We start from the raw sequence: 17,976 nt of genomic DNA, 5'->3' as shown, positions 1-17,976 counted from the left end.
ATCGCTGTACTTTTACGTCAGGTCCAGTAGACTTTGCGTTTGAGAATAATTTAAAAAAATGTATATAATTTGAGTCAGTTAACAGCCTCGAAGGCAAAACAATCTTACAGTATTTAAGACAATAAAAGATGGGACTACGAAAGAAAACCCCAGTGTGCATTTGGTAATCAACGAGTTTTGACGAAATTAAAATGTCAAGTGTCCACCCAGTAGGCTTTTTAACCTTCTTTTACAATCTCCAGCAAATGCAAAAAATGCAAATAAACTTAAATTTGGGGGCAGCCATGGTAAATACCAAGTTAAGTGACTAACAATGCTAAAACTCGACTAAGAGTTTTGGGGGATTTAAAAAAAAATGCATGGTATAATTACAGTGTTCCCTCGGTTATCGCGGTTAATGGGGACCGGGACCACCCGCGATAAGTGAATTTCTGCGAAGTAGGGATTCCACTTCAAAAATGCTTAATTTGAATTTAATTCCCCCCCCAAAAAATATATATATTTATTTATTTATCTTAATTTTTTTTTAATTTACCCCCCGTATACAGTGCACCATATAGAATACGGGTAGAGAGAGTGAAATTCATGTTATAACAAAAAAAAACTATAAAATATGTTGTTTCAATGTAATATTTGTATTTTTTTTCCCCAAAAAAATCCACGAAGCTCTGAGTCCGCGGTAGCTGAACCGCGAAGTAGGGGGGGGGGGGGGGGGGAACACTGTAATTATTTATGATTTTCCAACTTTTAAGATGGTCAAGGATGACTGAATCAGTTTTTGCAGACAGATACAAGAAGCCTATAGAAGACAGATGAATGGCAACAAAAAAGTGAGTACTGTAACGCAGTGGGACCACCAATACACATACAACGTACTGTAAAGTTACAGGATGCCTGCATTACCTTAACAGTATTGTACGTTGTTATATAAAGACACGTTCCCTATAGTAAACTCCCTTATTACAATCATTTTCTTTGTTTTTGTTTTTTTTGTACAAATGTCTGAAATGCTTTTTCTCTGTTTACAAAGCGATGCAAACATACAACCACACTAACCACACTTACTTGTTTCTTTCTTTAGTTGACACCCCTTTTTTTATACAATTGCATAGAATTTTAAAAAGCAGCCCCCCCCCCTTCCCCCAATAAAACAACTTTAGGGTGTTTAAGAAACTACTAAAATCTACTATTTACTTTCTTAAAACTTGAACACGGCTTTGCTGCAACGGCAATCCTTCACAAAAATAGATGTTTTATATTCAGTTTTTTTTTTTAAAGTCTGTCTCCAATTCATCTGTATTGACTCCCAAATCGGAAGAGGTGGTAGTGATATCAGAAGGGGCGGAGCCTAGATGCTGCTGGGCTCATCCGTCATGACGTTGACCAGGGACCCCATCGCACGGCCCAGGTCGTCGGCCATGTGGAACAAACTTCCGATACTAGGACCTGCAAAGCGATGCAAAATATCAGTCAATAATAAAAAAAAAAATGTTTGTGGCATTAAATGATGTCCTTTTTTTGGAATTCAATGAAAAGGACACCTAGCATCAACTATTGTTAAGAAGACTTTTGGACTCTACACACTCAAATGTGCATTTGGACAGTTATTACCTTAATACACTACCACTACGATTTGCAATCATCAATATTGAATTGACGTTTCAATCGATTATAAATATATAAATAAAATAACATAGTCGGTAAGGTTGTGGATAGTTACTTTGGGTCACACTAGAGCAAGGGTGTCAGACTAGGGTCAGTTCGCGGGGCGCTTTAGCGTCAACTTGATTTCAAGTGGGCTGGACCATTTTAGATCTTATATTTAGATTTTTTTTTAAATAAAAGGATTAAAAGAACTGGATTAAAAGCACTGACTATTTAGTTTTTTATAGATCTAAAACAATATTTATTTTATCTTTTTTTAAATATATTTTTAGATTTTTCAAAATGATTTTTGAACTAAAAACACAGAAATAATGGATTAAAAAAATGACAATTATTGATTTAAAAAGGGGAAAATCAGGAAATGTAATATACATCTATACTCGCTAGCTTTTTTAAATATATTTTTAGATTTGATAAAATTATTTTTTGAAGTAAAAACAGAAAAAAAAATTGATTAAAAATTACAATTATTGAGTTAAAAAGGGGAAAATCAGTCAATTTAATTTACATCAATACTCTTCATATTAATTTCATCCTAAAATAGAAAGTCGGCACTCATGATTTACATTCCCGGGCCACACAAAATGATGCGGTGGGCCACATTTGGCCCCCAGGCCGCCACTTTGACACATGTACACTTGTGTACACCATGGTTTGAAGTTTATTGGAATACTAATACTACAAATACTTTACAGTCATGCGACTTAACTTATATCATATAATGGCAGGCAAAGAAAAAGGAGAAGAGTACTAAATCCACTGACCTCTCATTGGTATCCTCTTCTCCCTCCTGGCCCACAAAGAAAATTAAGAAAGGAAGATAAGGAAGAAGGAAACTCAGGGTTAGTCACAGAGAGGGATGAAAAGATCCAAGTTTAAGAGAAAGCTCTACAAGAGTAAGCTAAGCATTGAAATTGAACAGATAGTAAAGAAGAAAAGAAAAACATCAAACCTTGGCTATGAGGGAAAGAGTTATTGAGCTGTTCCATCACTTCCTCCAACCCAGATGCATCTTGGGAAGGGTTGGAAAGCTCATCATCACCTATGAGGGCAAGGACATTCAGTATATTAATTTCATTTCTCAGCACAAGATACGATACATATAAAAAAGTGCATCAGTTAACAGTACATATGAAACAAGCAGAAAAAAAGGGACCAAAGTATTAACATACTCAACATTTATCATTAAAGTAAAAAGTATAAAGTACAAAGTCAAGTAAAAAGTAAATTATGAAGAAAATATTAAAATGTAATTTAAAAAAAGATAGAAGGGCTGTAAAACCCAAAAAACAAATAAGAATTGACAGAGCTACTGCCAATGGCTTCCGCGTGACGGCGCCATCTTGGGAAAAACAAAAATAACATTATTTGGACAACGTCGGGGGGCCGGATTAAAAAGCACAACGAGCCGTATATGGCCCGCGGGCCGTAGTTTGCCCATCTGGACTAAGCAGTAGTTAGAAGTCTATATCCTGGCTGACACAGTTTGACAAACAATTAGAATTACTAAATTCAATTGATAGTGTTTTGAACTAAAGGTGAGTACAAATGCATCCATTTTTTTCTGGAATTGCACCAAAATGGAATTACTAGTGGGATGTCATTTTCTGACAATGGCTATAGCGTTTTTTGCAAAACTCATTTAACAAAAGGAGCATCAATACTTTTGTCAAGGATGGCCATCATCCATTTTTAGAAGCATGCTGTAAAGGCAAGGATAAAACTGCGTGAGCAAGAGCATGTGTGTCTTCGTACCCATTGTGTCAGTGGTCTGGCTGGCAGCCACGCGCAGCTGAGGCAGGGAGGAGTCCGAGCGCTGAGACGAGGTGGAGGGGGAGGACAGAGCCGTGCCGTTCACCTTGGAATCAGTCTGACACAAAAACATGCCTTAGAAACACGGCCGAAGGTGAAAATGCACGTGACAATGTACAGTGACATTTTCACTCACAGGTTAACAGCCATCGATTTGCGCTTCAGATGTTTACGATGACTTTGCAGACATGCCACGGCTTACTGTAAATAGGCACTTTGAAGTTAACTAGAGTTTCAAATTAACCTTACAATTAGAGTGCCACTATCTGATATACATATTTGGTCCTTACATTTTTGTTAGGGAGCCATTCCCTTTCATATGGAGCATAAAATAAAAACAGGAAAGCAAATTGCTAGTGTTTGCATACAATACTGTATAGATTTTTTCCGAGAAAATAAATATGCGGGTGTGTTTTTACAGGACAGAAACAGATTAGTTTCAATTAACAATATCACTGGTGTCAAACTGGCGGCCCGGGGGCCAAATCTGTCCCGCCACATCATTTTGTTTGGCACGGGAAAGTAAATCATGAGTGCTGAGTTTGTTTTAGGATCAAATTAAAATGAAGAGAATAGATGTATATTAAATTTTCTGATTTTCCCCCTTTTAAATCAATAAATGTATTTTTTCAATCATTTTTTCTGTGTTTTTAGTTCAAAAAATCATTTATAAAATCTAAAAAAATATATTAAAAAAAGCTAAAATAAACATTGTTTTAGATCTATAAAAAACGGAATATTCAGGGCTTTTATTCCAGTTCTTTTAATCCATTTATTTAAAAAAAATATCTGAACATTAGATCTAAAATGGTCCGGCCCACGTGAAATCAAGTTGACGTTAACGCGGCCCACTAACCAACCCGAGTCTGACACCGCTGGCCTATATGATATTGGCATGTGTTCACTGTGGACGCATGGGTGAGAAACATGTACCTGCTCCAGCAGTTGCCTCAGTCGGTGCAGTTGAGACTCCAGCTGTTTGTTGTGGTCTTCAAGGATCTGCATGCGGGCTTCCAGGCGCCCCTTGTGCTGCCGAAGCAGTTTAGCCTCGGCGATGAGCTCAGCATCCCGTGCGCGCTGTGGCGACACTGGCAGCATTTCCGGAGGTGAGGGCAGCGGGGAAAGGCCCTTTCTGTCATGTGCCTTCTTTAGACGGTCATATTCGGCTTGCAGCTTCCTGTAGACGTCACAAACCCGATGGCAACATTAGTAAGATAACATTGTGGGTCCAGCTCAGGTTACTGAAATGCAACTTGACACACTTCCAAGTCACTGGAGGAATTTTTGTCAGAAGTTTGAAATAATAAATGGTCAAAAGGCGACTAGTATCCCTGACCTGTTTTCCTGCTCCAGGTCATTGAGGACGCGCTCCAGCTCTCCCTTCTCCTCTGTTTCCATGGAGATCAGAATCTGGGCCGGGCTGCGGGGCTGACTGAGAGGAGAGCCTTGGTTCAGTGACTGGCAGTAGTGTTGGATCAACATGTGCTCGTCATCACTGCAAACAAAGATGCAAAGCAAACACACACAAAAAAAAAATCAGTACAAAGCGCGTTCACTAAAAAAGGAAACAAGACTTAAGGACCAAATATTTATTTGGAGGATTGCAGTAATATATTCAGCCACACTACACATCCAGGCTTCAGATTAATGGGATCTAGGCCATATTTCCCCATATCTTGCTACACGTAATACATTCTTAATGCAAAAGAGAACTACTGAAGAAATATTGGTCATTCTGTTATTTGGAAAAAATAACTATAACTATGGTTCATAATCACAATCATATATTGTTTGTTAATAGGCACTAAAAAGGGAAATGGAGAAGAGTAATGTGCTAAAAGGAATTGTTTTGTAAAATGTCTAAACAATTAAATGACAATTTAAAACTTTCAATTAAAATAATGTCGGAAATAAAAAAAATGGCGAGATAAAGGACAATAGGTTTCATGTGCAATCTTTCTTGCACATACCTTTAAATGAATATTTGATAAGATTAGTAGCATGAAATATAGTATGAATGAATCAATGTTGCTGGACATAAAACCTCAAAATGCCAAAACCATCAATTTTCAAGAAAAATTGAAAAATGGCATGTTTTCCCTTTACTCGGAATTAATTATATGTCAAAGAAAGGCAGGCCTTGTCAATACTTTAGAGTGGTTAATATAGAAAAATAAAGAAAAACAATGAATAAAATCCCCACTCAAAGGTGGAAATTGGCCAAATTTTGACATGACAGGTTTTGGCCTGTTCCAGGGAATTATACACATGCTTTAAGGGTCGTGCATATTATGCAAAATCTGTGATGAAAGAATTAATGGGTGCAAAGAAGGAAGAATAGCCAGCCAAATAGTGAGTGACAAAATAAACAAAAACAAACAAACAAACAGCAAATGTTTCTCACATGCTTTCATTAGGTGAGATACTGTCATTCAGATATGAGCCATTACGGTTCTCCATTTCTGCTAACCTGTGGAAGAAACAGAGCAGTCAGTTGCAGAAACCAACCTTTAAACTAAGAGTTTAAAGTATCCCATTACAACCATATTGTTTTTTTGTAAAAACACAATTGTCAAATATTATGAAAAAAAATAAACTAATAAAAAATAAATAAATCATTAAGAAAAAAAAGAAATATATATGTTTTTTATTTAGTTATATGTATAAATATGTATATGTTTATATGTATAAATGTGTATATGTATATATGTATAAATGTGTATATGTATATATGTATAAATGTGTATATGTATATATGTATAAATGTATAAATGTATAAATGTGTATATGTATAAATGTATAAATGTGTATATGTATATATGTATAAATGTGTATATGTATATATGTATAAATGTGTACATGTATATATGTATAAATGTGTATATGTATATATGTATGTGTATATGTGTATATGTATATATGTGTTTATATGTGTATATGTGTATATATGTATATGTATGTGTATATATATACATACATACACATACATATATATGGACCTATATATAGACTTAAAACAAATCTTTTAATGAATCTCATTAATTATAGAAAGTTTCCTTTATACATGCGAGCAATGGCTTTGTGTACGAGTCAATACGAAAGATGAGTCAACGTCGTTAATGGATTTTTTCCAAGTAGGCTTATTGGACTAGGATTGACAAACTCATGCTGACACACAGCACAATGCAAGAAGCATCTTTCCAAGACATCCCGAATCTCCATTTTAAAATGAGTCAATATCGAAGGCACAGTGAGAAATCTTAAAACCATGACTCTACTGCAAAGTATTGATCATGGTAGGAATTGATGTCACTCTGACACAAAAAAAATAGACAAAATAGGAAAATGGCATCAACGGCAGAAAGTTCCATTTCTCTCATGATTAATTACGTCGAATAAAAACATTTACGTATCTTTCAACTTCGATAGCTAGTGAGCTGCATAAATGAAGGCCTCAACTTCCCCAGAGTTGAGTAAAGTGTGTATAACTGTTTTTAGTGATAGCGACGATGATGATGAAGCAAAGAAAAGAGTTTCACCAAACATATTGGCTGCAAGAATCTTTGTTGAAGTAGGTCAAGGACAAATATTTTATCAAAAAGTGTATTTTATCACAGAGTTGGGGTATCTGTACTCATTACTAAACTATTTAAGTGGGTAGTGGGTAGAAATGACTTGACAACTTTCAGTATTTGCAATATGTAGTTATGTCCCCATTCCCGAATAAGTAGCTGGGTCAAAACAAAGCGTCCTAAAATTGCCTTGACTTTATTTTTAGATTTATTTAGTGAAAATAGTACTGGAAATTTGGACAAGCACTGCGTCAGGAAAGAATGAGGGCAGCTGATCCCATGTGGGTTACACAGGTGGGACGCAGGAAGGTGTGTGTAGTGCTTTATTAGTTCTCCAAAATGATGATTCCGAATCACATCAATCAAAATGGTCTGGGAGAGCTCTCTAGAGAAGCCATTATGTGCAAGATTCACGGGCTGCGTATTGGGGGGCAGGTGCTGAATGCGTGTGTGTGTGTGTGTGTGTTACCGATTGGCGTAGTGCTCGATCCGGGTGTGCGTGTCGTCGTGCGAGAGCTGAGGAGATGTGCCAGCCCTGCCGGAAGAATTAAAAAACAGAGAAGAGAGAAGCTTGGTGAAATGCAATGGGGAGATTCATGAATCCACACACACACACACACACACATGCGCGTACACCACACAAGCCCATAGGAGCGAAGCGTCAGTGTGAGGCACGTGTAAATAAGAGTCAACCATCTCAGAGGACTTTAACCATTATGCAGGGGTTTTGTCCTTGAAAAAGGATAATTTCATTCCATCAAATCTGCTGTTATTTTAATTTCACTTTGAGGAAATATTGATGTGAAAAAGGTACTACTTACGCATGGTCCACAGGCCAAAAGTTGATCAGTGTTATAGGGCTGCAAGACAGCAAAAATAAAATAAATAAATACAAATATGATGACAATAGTAGTGTGAAGACCATACTCAACAAGCCATGATGCAAGCTGATTGATCCAAATAAAAAAAGAGACTTACGTTTCCATGTTGTCACCTTCCAGGATAGTCTGAACGGGCAGGTAACCCATGCGTGGGTGTTTGGTGAAGTAACGTTTAGTCCTGAATTTGTTCTTCAGCACTTTAGCGAAATCCCTCACATCTTCACCCGAAGTAGTCTAGAGAGAGGAATGTTCAACAATGATTTATTTACAATGATGTGGCGTGTGATAGCCTTGACCGTTTTATTTTTCAGATTAAAATTAAAACTCAGACAATAAAATAAATGATTTTTTCCTCCAAGGAAGAGCTATTCACTTTCATAGCCTGGCTGGAAATCCACAAAATACTAAATATCCACAAATCGGCGCGACCGATTATCAGTCGATCGTTATTTGTAGGTGGGCAAACTTTTCGGTCCGGGGGTCACATTGACTTTAAAAATTTGACAGATGGGCCGAGTCAGCACAGGATAGGATACATATAAAAAAGTGCATCCGTTAACAGTACATATGAAACATAAACAGAAAAAAGGACTAAAGTATTAACATACTCATCACTCATCACATCACTACAGTAAAAAATATAAAGTACAAAGTAAAGTAAAAATGAATTTATTCAGAAATACTAAAATGTTATTTAAAAAAAGGTAAAAGGGCTGTAAAACACTATAAAACAAATAAGAGTGGACACAGCTACTGCCACTGGCTTCCTCGATACGGCGCCATGTTGGGAAAAAAATAAAAAACATTATTTGGACAACGTCGGTGGGCCGGATTTAAAGGCCTATTGGGCCGGATGTGGCCCGCGGGCCGTAGTTTGCCCATGTCTGGGCTAGCATGTGAAATAAATCTGCTATCTGCTAAGAACTAGTATTATAATGATCCTGGTATTGCATATCTGTGTAGGAGGAGGGTTTTCATAACAGTAACAAGTGCAGAGTGTTTCAGAGTCAGGCACTTGGCATTGGTCTCATTTTATTTACATGATTCAATAGATGAATAGAGATGGGCTCATACCGGGGTGCAGTACTCCACCATAGGGTATTGCATCTTGTGTCCCTTAGCAACACGTCCGGAGAAAAAACAGCTTTGGCAAATGTCATAGTTGAAATGTTTCAGACTTCGGTATCTGTATAGAACAGCAACAAGAAAGGACAACATCAAAATAGGACATGTGTAAATAGAGGAAGCAAAAAAAAAAACATGGAATCAATCAATGACAATGAGCTGCTGAAAGGGCCTATTTATCACCACAGTGACAGTGTTTGTACATTTTTGTATCAAAACCAAAAAGATGAATTTATTTGCAGGGGTTTAGGTTAAAAATAAGATGAAAAAAGCAAGTGTTTTTGCAAAGATAGTCATTTCAATTGAAACTGAATTTGGGAATTCCAAAGGGCAGATAGGGGGCACTGTAATCTGGCATCTAGTATCTATGCCTGGCGCATTTTCGCATTTGCATTTTGAGAAAAAAAGTGACATGAATGGTTAATATTTAGCAAGAAAGGTAGCGATAGAGAACGAAAACGAAAAGAAAGCTGTAGGTACACAATTAAGACTGTAGCGATGAGACCACGGGGTGCTATTGTTGCCTCACAGCAGGCATTCAAAAATGCATATAGACAAGTATTAGTCTCATTTTGTTTCAATTTAGGCTTTAGTGAAAACTAAATTAATTTCATGCTTTATTGCCCTTTATGTAGCGAAACTGATGATGCGCCAAATTTTCTTTAAAGTCTGCTTACGTAAGTAAGTGTTAAGACAGTACTTTGTGCTGACCTGAAACCAATAATGGGACACTCCTTGCAGATGTTACACTTGGCCTGGTGTTTAGCCGTCTCGGCGGCAGCCACGCGATGTAGAACGGGTAGCCACACCATTGATTGAGGTTCCAGACGCATCCAGTCCAGGAACATGGCAGCTTCCAGTTCTGGCTTGTGATTGGCCTGCTCAAGGAGATGGGATGAAAACAAAGAGAGAATTCAAAATGTCATTACTGCTGATGACATGGGTTTCAGTTTGATGGTTGAGAATTCTCAAAACGAAGTTTAAGAGGAATGACAACCACTATATGAAGAAAAAGTGGTGCTCGGACGTTTGGTCGACGGTCTTTTGGTCGCCTGTCAAATGGTGACAGAGTTTACTGTTGGAACCAGCTCTCCAAATGATATTCATGAGAGAGAGTTTAATATCTAAGTACTGTTTAATATACAAGTACATTTGACTGACGATCAGAAGGGACCAAAAGACCGGCGACCAAAAGACCGGCGACCAAAAGACCGGCGACCAAAAGACCGGCGACCAAAAGACCGGCGACCAAAAGACCGGCGACCAAAAGACCGGCGACCAAAAGACCGGCGACCAAAAGACCGGCGACCAAAAGACCGGCGACCAAAAGACCGGCGACCAAAAGACCGGCGACCAAAAGACCGGCGACCAAACGTCCGGTCACGAAAAAAAGGATACTTTAGTCATTTCATATTACTAAAGCAAGTATGATGCAGTATAAAGATTAAGGAAAAGCACAATGAATTAATTTCTCCATGCACAGTGAGACCGTGACCGACTTTTACAAATAAGCAATCGCTTGGTCAATTTTTTGCTTTGTGTTGTGAGCAGCAAAGGGATACCACTTACAAATTGGAAGCAGCTTCGCACGGAGGGCTCAATATTGGAACCACCGAATGAAGCCACCTCTCCAAGTTGCCGTGGGATCTGGATGGAGTCGTGGAGGAGAAGACCGAGACGACGCTGGTCACAGAAACCGGTCGCACTTGCAACCTGCCTAAACAAGACTGTCAAAGGTACAAAGTTGTTGTTGTTTTGTAGCAATCCCATTCAGCCGCTCGGCCAGTAAAAACAATGGGGGAAGTAACACATTACAAATGCGGTTACCATACTACAGTAGATTAATCGGATAGTTGTACTCTTTCTGCTGCCATACTTTTTCTTCCTAAATTTCGCTCTGATGAATCCACAGCCTCGTGGAAGAACATTTTTTATTATTTTTGTGTACTATCTATGTGTTCTGTTTGATCATCGGCTGCTCTCTGCCCTCACTGGAAGACATTGCCAGCCCTCGTGACCTCAGCAGAGCCAGAAACATTGTCTGGGACCCATACCACCCTGGTCACAACCTGTTCCAGCTGCTGCCATCTGGCAGTCGTTATAGGTCTCACCAAGTACATCAGGACTCTAAACTTGCGGCAACACGACACAAAATCCCTTCTGTGTAATAACTTTGGGGTGAGGTAACAAAGAGACATTGGGCGGTGATCTGCCTCCTACTGGCTAACTGAAGGTAAGTGAGAGACAGTGGGCGGTAAGTGATCCGCTCGGTGCGTGATGCAATGTACCCATCACGGCAGAATGCCAAATTACGAGTCTGAAATTATTATTAATTATGGTCTGTTGCCGGGAAAACGCACCTTATGGAGAAGCACTACCAATTTCGTCATATGCATACTGGCTATGATGACAATTAGGCTTTTGTCAAGTCAATGATGATGACAAAGCCTATGTCCGATTATTATTCTTATGTACTGAAACCTGCTAGTACATTTTACTTATGTAATGAGCTTGGTCCGAATAGTTTTTCTTTTTCCTAGAGTTCCGTCTACTTTGAAAGAAATTAACCTCGAGTATCATTATTTTGACTGACATTTAATGCATTTCAATTACAGCTGTGAAAAAGATGTCTAGAAATTCCTTTTCATAATGCATTTTTTTGGGGTAAAATTCAAGTTGTCCCTCCCTAACCTAAAGGTAGTGGAGCAAGTTGTACGAGCAAGATACTGAGCCCCATGTTTCTCCTGTAGCAATGTCATTAGTAGCTAAAATGAGGATATGCTTTTTGTAAAAGCACTTTGAGTGCTTCGAAGGTAAACAACCACTCTATAAGAGAAAAAACCATATACAATTTCTAGTTTGACATTCAAACGTGCATATGTGTCTTACATCTATATTTATCCTCCAGATGAGCCTTGCAAAGTGAGATGATTCCAGTTTTGAAGGATAAGGTACGAATCTTTCCACTGCGACCACTGTTGAAAAGCAAATGGTGAATAATTCAAGCGTGACATTTCCGAAAAACCACAAAGTAACTTTCTGTGCACATACGTGTCATAGACGTTGAGTAGCCAGTTGAGACACATGTCGACGCACAGAGGGACACTGACCAGGTGTGCATGACTTTGCTCCAGCCGCTGATACAGGCTGGTCAGACAGGCTACCAGCTGGGAGATGTCAAGCAGCTGCTCATTCTGCTTGAGGCTATGCTGGTCGAACACTTCACACGCCATCGGCATGTTCAGTAAGTCCACTTGACAAGAAAAGAGAAGACAGTGAAAACGTCATGGTCTTTCAACTCAGCAAACTGGGTCCACTTCAAACGCTATGTGCAGAAACCTTGAGGACACGTGAGGATGGTGATGAGGGGGGTACTGGGGGTCGAAAAACTAGTGCATTCAAGCTGACATTTAAGACATCAGATCAAAGTTATTGAATACAACACCACATGCTGCTGCTCTCAAGGATGCCTTTCACTGTGTATTCCATTTAAAAGTGCAAGTCAGCTCACATGTATTTTAAGGATTTCATTCAAATTTCAATGCTGTGAATCTACTTGCCCACTACAGTGTTCCCTCGCTACTTCGCGCTTCAGCTATCGCGGACTCAGAGCTTCGCGGATTTTTTTCAGGAAAAAAAAAATTTTTTTAAAGATATTAAGTTAAAATTATAAATTACATCATTTTACAAGAGGTGGAAACAAAATGTTCAATAAAAATTAGTAATTGCATCAAAAAAGGCCAAAGAAATGGTCATTAACATGGTGAGAGTTCAGGAATCGCATTGATGATGTCATGGCTGTTGGCAGGCGCATCTTCACCGCCCAAAAAAAACAATTTCACAACTCCCAATAACGATGTTTCTTGCGTGCAAAAATACTGCAGAAGATCCTCCATCCGGACTACTATGATGTTTTTGCTTGGTGGTGCTTTTGTGCACGTGTTATACGTTTCTTTAAGCATTTTTGAAGGGGCACGCCTACTTCGCGGAAATGTAGCTATTGCGGGGGTCCCGGTCCCCATTAACCGCGATAAGCGAAGGAACACTACTTAATCACAGTACAATATTCGAGGTCATCTTATATTGTTTGCCGTATATTGGCTTCATTTTTGTACAGCTGTCTTTCCATAATAACCTTTCGCTAATTTTATTCTTACATGGATAAATGGCTCACTAGGGGAGGGCTCAAAGTCTTGCTCTGTTTTTCTTGGCAAGTACACTAACTAAAACGGCTACCTGCAGATGTTATTTGTGGATGGATTAAAATTTAATTTGTTAAGCTCTGATCCCAATTGTATTTTTTTTTTTGGTCTCAGGTTGACTAATTAGTGGCTAACTTATTAATGCTTGCAGATTCTGAGTTTTCTGAGGGTATGCACTTTCTTCGGGTGTTCTTATCGACCAAGCTAGTTCAAGTGTGCATGTGCAGGTTTGTGTGGTTCTTTTCAAGTAGCATGCTTAATGTAATTTGTAAAATAAATAAATAAATAAAAATAAAAACTTGGACATATCAGGGCTGCATTTTACCCTACTTTTCACTAAAGTCAGTCGGCACCTAATTTTGCATGACCCTGACCAGTAGAAAAGATGGAAAAATTGACAAATAAAGGAACACTCACAGCACAAAGCTTTCTGTAGGCGTCTCAGTTTCATGGCTGTTCGGTAGGCTGAGAATCGAACATTGTTCAGGTCAGCTGAAAAAGACATGAGTCAGAAAAGATGTGTTTTTTTTTAAATGCGTCACTTGGAATAAATAAACTTGGAATTTCTCTTTTTACATGTTTTACATTGAGTAGAATTTAGCCAAAGAATATAGTGCTGGCTTTTCTTACCACTTTCCTTAATAGTACCAATGCTATATCGTTTATGGCCACATTGACCATTTACTGTATTATTTAGACTGAAATGCCACATACTTCCACTGTAGTAATTTGTGATACAGGCAACATTTATGGAAGAAAAATGGGATAAGCTATTGTGAAATATCTTGATAAAACCCATGTTCATTGCATTTACAAGAGAATGCATAGTTGTGTATCGGTATTTGGTGTTGGTAATTGTGGAAGTACTTGTGCTCAGTCTGTAAAAAATAAATAAAAGTACTGCTTCATCTAGTGTTTTATGCATGCTTAACTTTTCCATGAAGGTCACTTCCTCCGTTCAGGGGGACCTTTCTCTAAATGAATTAGGATGGCACATCTAGAGTGGCTAAATGACAATATTGTTTACTAAATTTCCACATTGAGACACATTTGCATATAAATATTAGTAAAAAAATATCCGTTCAGGGGGACCTTTCTCTAAATGAATTAGGGTGGCACATTTAGAGTGGCTAAACGACAATATTCTGTTTACTCAAATTCCACATTGAGACTCATTTGCAAATAAATATTAGTAAAAATATTGTTTTTTTTTACCCAATGATTGATAGAGCTCCGTCATCTTGGGATGGTCCCAGCATGTTGTTTGGGTCTGGTGGCTGTTGGAGGTGCAGAAAAACATGGAAATGATTCATAATGCCATTATTTAATTAAAGTCAAGGGTCTTAAATTGATTTCCTACATACATATTTAACACAACCCATTAAATTTGAACTAAGGCAGCAATAACAAAAAAAAGGATTGGTGCTTTGACAAAATAGTTCAAACATCTGAAAAGTGCACCAAAAAAACAGTGATTTTGATCAATTTCCATTCAATTCTGCTCAACAAATCATTATGTCAATCCTTTGCCACATATGGTTAAAACACTGATAGAACAACAAAAATAGGTCATTTAAAAAAAATAAAAAGAAGTTTTGATTCAAATAACAGAAGAAGTGAGAGACTAAACCACAGCATGAACTCAAAATGAACTCTCCCAGCATACTAATGAGCCATAGCCCAATTCACTCGTCTACACTTATCATAATTGAAATAAGACAAAAACAAAAGAAACCAGTCTTCTCCGGCCACATACTTTCCACAATTTTGCACCTTGACAATGACACCTCTATTTCCCTTGCCTCCATACTTCCCATATCCAGCTGTGGTTTTAAAGGTGCACACGTCAAAGTCGGTCAAATACAAACGTGGGTGCATTTAACCTTTGTCAGGAGAACACTTCAAAAAAATCCATACACGCCTAGTTTTACAACATGTCCCCTTCAGCCTTGCTAGAGAGGAGTCTCATCCTTGAAAGTACTTGAAAAACACGTCCTACATTAAAAAAAAGTCTATACACCTCGTTTAGACTCATTATATGTATGACACATATACTTAATAACCATGAAGCATTGGACACCTCATTATTATACATTAGCATGCATGCCTAACAAACATTGGTTACAATATGGTTGCATTGAGTTTAGCCACACCCAAGCAGATGTCTTGCTCAGATTTATCACAAGCGGACAAAAAAACAAAAAAACTTACCAACAAACTTTTGAAAGTCGACGCTCAAAGATAAGCATATTGCACACCAAGGACAAAACAAACTTTGAGCTAGATTTTAGTCATTCAGAAAACGTTTGTGTCCTCAAGATTGCGACAATGCCCAAAATGATTTTCTCACGATAACAATATGCCGCTTCAGGAACCCAAAGATCCGATGAGAGACAAAGTGGGGGCTTCGTAAAAATAAAAAAAAGGTAAAATATGAAGCTGTTACAGCCGAACATATAAAAAAGTCCATTCCTGTGAATAAAATTGGCCAATTTTGTAATGAATAAGAAAACCTTTCTTAATCTGAACACAATGGATTCTACGACATTATCAGCAGAAAAAAAGGCCATCTTTAATAGTGTAATGCATATTTTTTTAGCTAATATTGTCACTAAAACCCTTCATTTTGACAACGGATGCAATTGGTTAGACTAAGTGTTTATAATTTCACAGATGCGTGCAAATTGGCACATTTAAAAGAAGGAAGCCTGAGCTGTAAAAAGGCCTTTTCATCCTACACTTTGCATAGTACAGCATGACGTCGGCAACCCCCTTCAATGTGTATGTAGGGGGGAAGGCAGTAAAGTCACAATGGAAATTGCCTTGACGTTGTAGTGGCGCGCCAAAAGTACATTTACGCGCAGGGGAGGCTCCACAAATAGAAATATGTTCTATTCGAGAGCAGCGCTGCCATGAACGCACCTCCAAAAGAAGAGAAGCTGGCAGAGGGATTTACTGTTATTTTGGTGGAAGGTTTCAGAGGTAACAGCACAATGAAGAAATCTTTGGTGAATGCCCGAGACCATGTGTGTCAAAGTGGCGGCCCGGGGGCCAAATCTGGCCCGACGCATCATTTTGTGTGGCCCGGGAAAGGTAATCATGAGTGTCGACTTTCTGTTTTAGGATCAAATTAAAATTAAGAGTATAGATGTATATTATATTTCCTGATTTTCCACCTTTTAAATCAATAATTGTCATTTTTTAATCATTTTTTCTGAGTTTTTAGTTCAAAAATCATTTTGTAAAATCTAAAAATATATTTTAAAAAAGCTCAAATAAACATTGTTTTAGATCTATAAAAACTGAATATTCAGGGATTTTAATCCAGTTCTTTTAATCCATTTATTAAAAAAAATCTAAATATTATTTTAAAAAGGCCCGACCCACATGAAATCAAGTTGACATTAATGCGGTCCGCAAACCAACCAGAGTTTGACACCCCTGCCTTAGACTTAACCCACCTTGGGTTCACTACAAAGTGGGGCTATCAAAATGCACCGTGCTCAACCAAAACTGACCTTTCGTAAAAGGACCTTACCACTTAGTTCTGTTGCTACTCTGTCAAGCTTTGTGACTCCAACAGTAAAGTCTGGGTCAGGGAAGCATATACCAAAGTGTGTTAGTTATTTGTTTTGGAGTAATACCAATGCAGTATGTGAGTTGTTGACTACTGTATATATGTATCCTGTGATTGGCTGCTGACCCGTTAAGAGTACACCTTGTCTCTTGCGCCAAGTCAGCTGGGAAAGGCTCCAGCTCAACCGTGACTGTAATGAGGACATGCTTGATATGAAATAATAGACAGACAGATGGTGTTGCTAAATTCCTGTGGGTGGACAGAACAATTCAAGCGGTAGTCATAAATACTCTTGTGGAGAGGAGTATCTGGACAGAGAAGTATAGAACAAGTGGAAGACACTTTTAAAAAAGTCAGACGAGGAACTTTCCGTTAATGGCGTTTACCAAAAGCCTGTATGCACATTTGACGGTCAGTAAGCTAAAATCCTCGAATACCTATGCTAATTACTCTGCTTCTGTCAACCTATATATAAGAGTTGGTTTACTTGTAGTAATGCATTGCTATCTTTTGCGACCTAAACGTGCAGAATGTCCGACATCATGGTGAAAGCTGTTTTTCATTGAACATGGGAACTTACACTATGAAAGCATTTATTAGGTGGCATGGCCCTTCTCGTTGGCATGTAAACATTTAGTGTCAACATGGGGAAAGTGTTAAAATTCACAACTGACTCAGCCCTGAGCAGTGTTGGGTACGGCGGTCTATGAAAAGTTAATAATTCTAGATGCCAACAGACCTTAAAACTAAAGTTCTTAACAACTTTTTCTGAACCGCTTTATCCTCACTGGGGTCATGGGGGATAGAACATATCCCAGCTAACTTTGGGGCAGAGATGAGAGACACCCTGAATTCGTGACCGGACGTATGGTCGCCGGTCAAATGTACTTAGATATTAAACAGTACTTAGATATTAAACAGTACTTAGATATTAAACAGTACTTAGATATTAAACACTCTCTCAGATATTAAACTCTCTCACAGATATTAAACTCTCTCTTATGAATATAATTTTGAGAACTGGTTTCAACAGTAAACTCTCAGTCACCATTTGACCTGCGACCAAAAGACCAGCGACCAAAAGACCGGCGACCAAAAGACCGGCGACCAGAAGACCGGCGACCAGAAGACCGGCGACCAAA

General features: G+C 38.3%; 1 protein-coding gene and 1 long non-coding RNA gene across 9 annotated transcripts in view; one reads left to right on the top strand and one right to left on the bottom strand.

Annotated features, from left to right (window-relative positions):
* Window positions 1-714: 714 nt before the first annotated feature.
* Window positions 715-17,976, bottom strand: part of dmd (dystrophin) — a 105,816-nt gene continuing 88,554 nt past the window's right edge. For 4 of the 8 annotated variants that reach the window (XM_077733306.1, XM_077732771.1, XM_077732854.1 and 1 more), the window contains 16 exons: window positions 14,473-14,534; window positions 13,675-13,749; window positions 12,107-12,308; window positions 11,945-12,030; window positions 10,625-10,782; window positions 9,767-9,933; window positions 9,005-9,116; window positions 8,028-8,164; window positions 7,871-7,909; window positions 7,519-7,584; window positions 5,882-5,947; window positions 4,814-4,972; window positions 4,411-4,654; window positions 3,421-3,535; window positions 2,618-2,707; window positions 715-1,446 (listed from right to left, as the gene is read on the bottom strand). In XM_077733306.1, coding sequence (XP_077589432.1) covers window positions 1,349-1,446; window positions 2,618-2,707; window positions 3,421-3,535; window positions 4,411-4,654; window positions 4,814-4,972; window positions 5,882-5,947; window positions 7,519-7,584; window positions 7,871-7,909; window positions 8,028-8,164; window positions 9,005-9,116; window positions 9,767-9,933; window positions 10,625-10,782; window positions 11,945-12,030; window positions 12,107-12,308; window positions 13,675-13,749; window positions 14,473-14,534 — 1,876 coding nt within the window. In that variant the 3' untranslated portion in view covers window positions 715-1,348. Of the gene's footprint in view, window positions 1,447-2,429; window positions 2,456-2,617; window positions 2,708-3,420; window positions 3,536-4,410; window positions 4,655-4,813; window positions 4,973-5,881; window positions 5,948-7,518; window positions 7,585-7,870; window positions 7,910-8,023; window positions 8,165-9,004; window positions 9,117-9,766; window positions 9,934-10,624; window positions 10,783-11,944; window positions 12,031-12,106; window positions 12,309-13,674; window positions 13,750-14,472; window positions 14,535-17,976 lie in introns of those variants that run through there. The other 4 variants (XM_077732930.1, XM_077733069.1, XM_077732996.1 and 1 more) reach the window with 3 other exon arrangements.
* LOC144207737 (uncharacterized) lies at window positions 10,460-12,677 on the top strand. The gene is made up of 3 exons (XR_013328783.1): window positions 10,460-10,791; window positions 11,054-11,288; window positions 11,964-12,677. It is a non-coding gene; the product is annotated as an uncharacterized LOC144207737 (long non-coding RNA).

Source organism: Stigmatopora nigra, chromosome 1 (genome assembly GCF_051989575.1).
Source record: "Stigmatopora nigra isolate UIUO_SnigA chromosome 1, RoL_Snig_1.1, whole genome shotgun sequence".
Taxonomy (NCBI): Eukaryota; Metazoa; Chordata; class Actinopteri; order Syngnathiformes; family Syngnathidae; genus Stigmatopora; species Stigmatopora nigra.
Note: the sequence above shows the minus strand (reverse complement) of the source record. Positions and strands in the feature narration are given on the sequence as shown.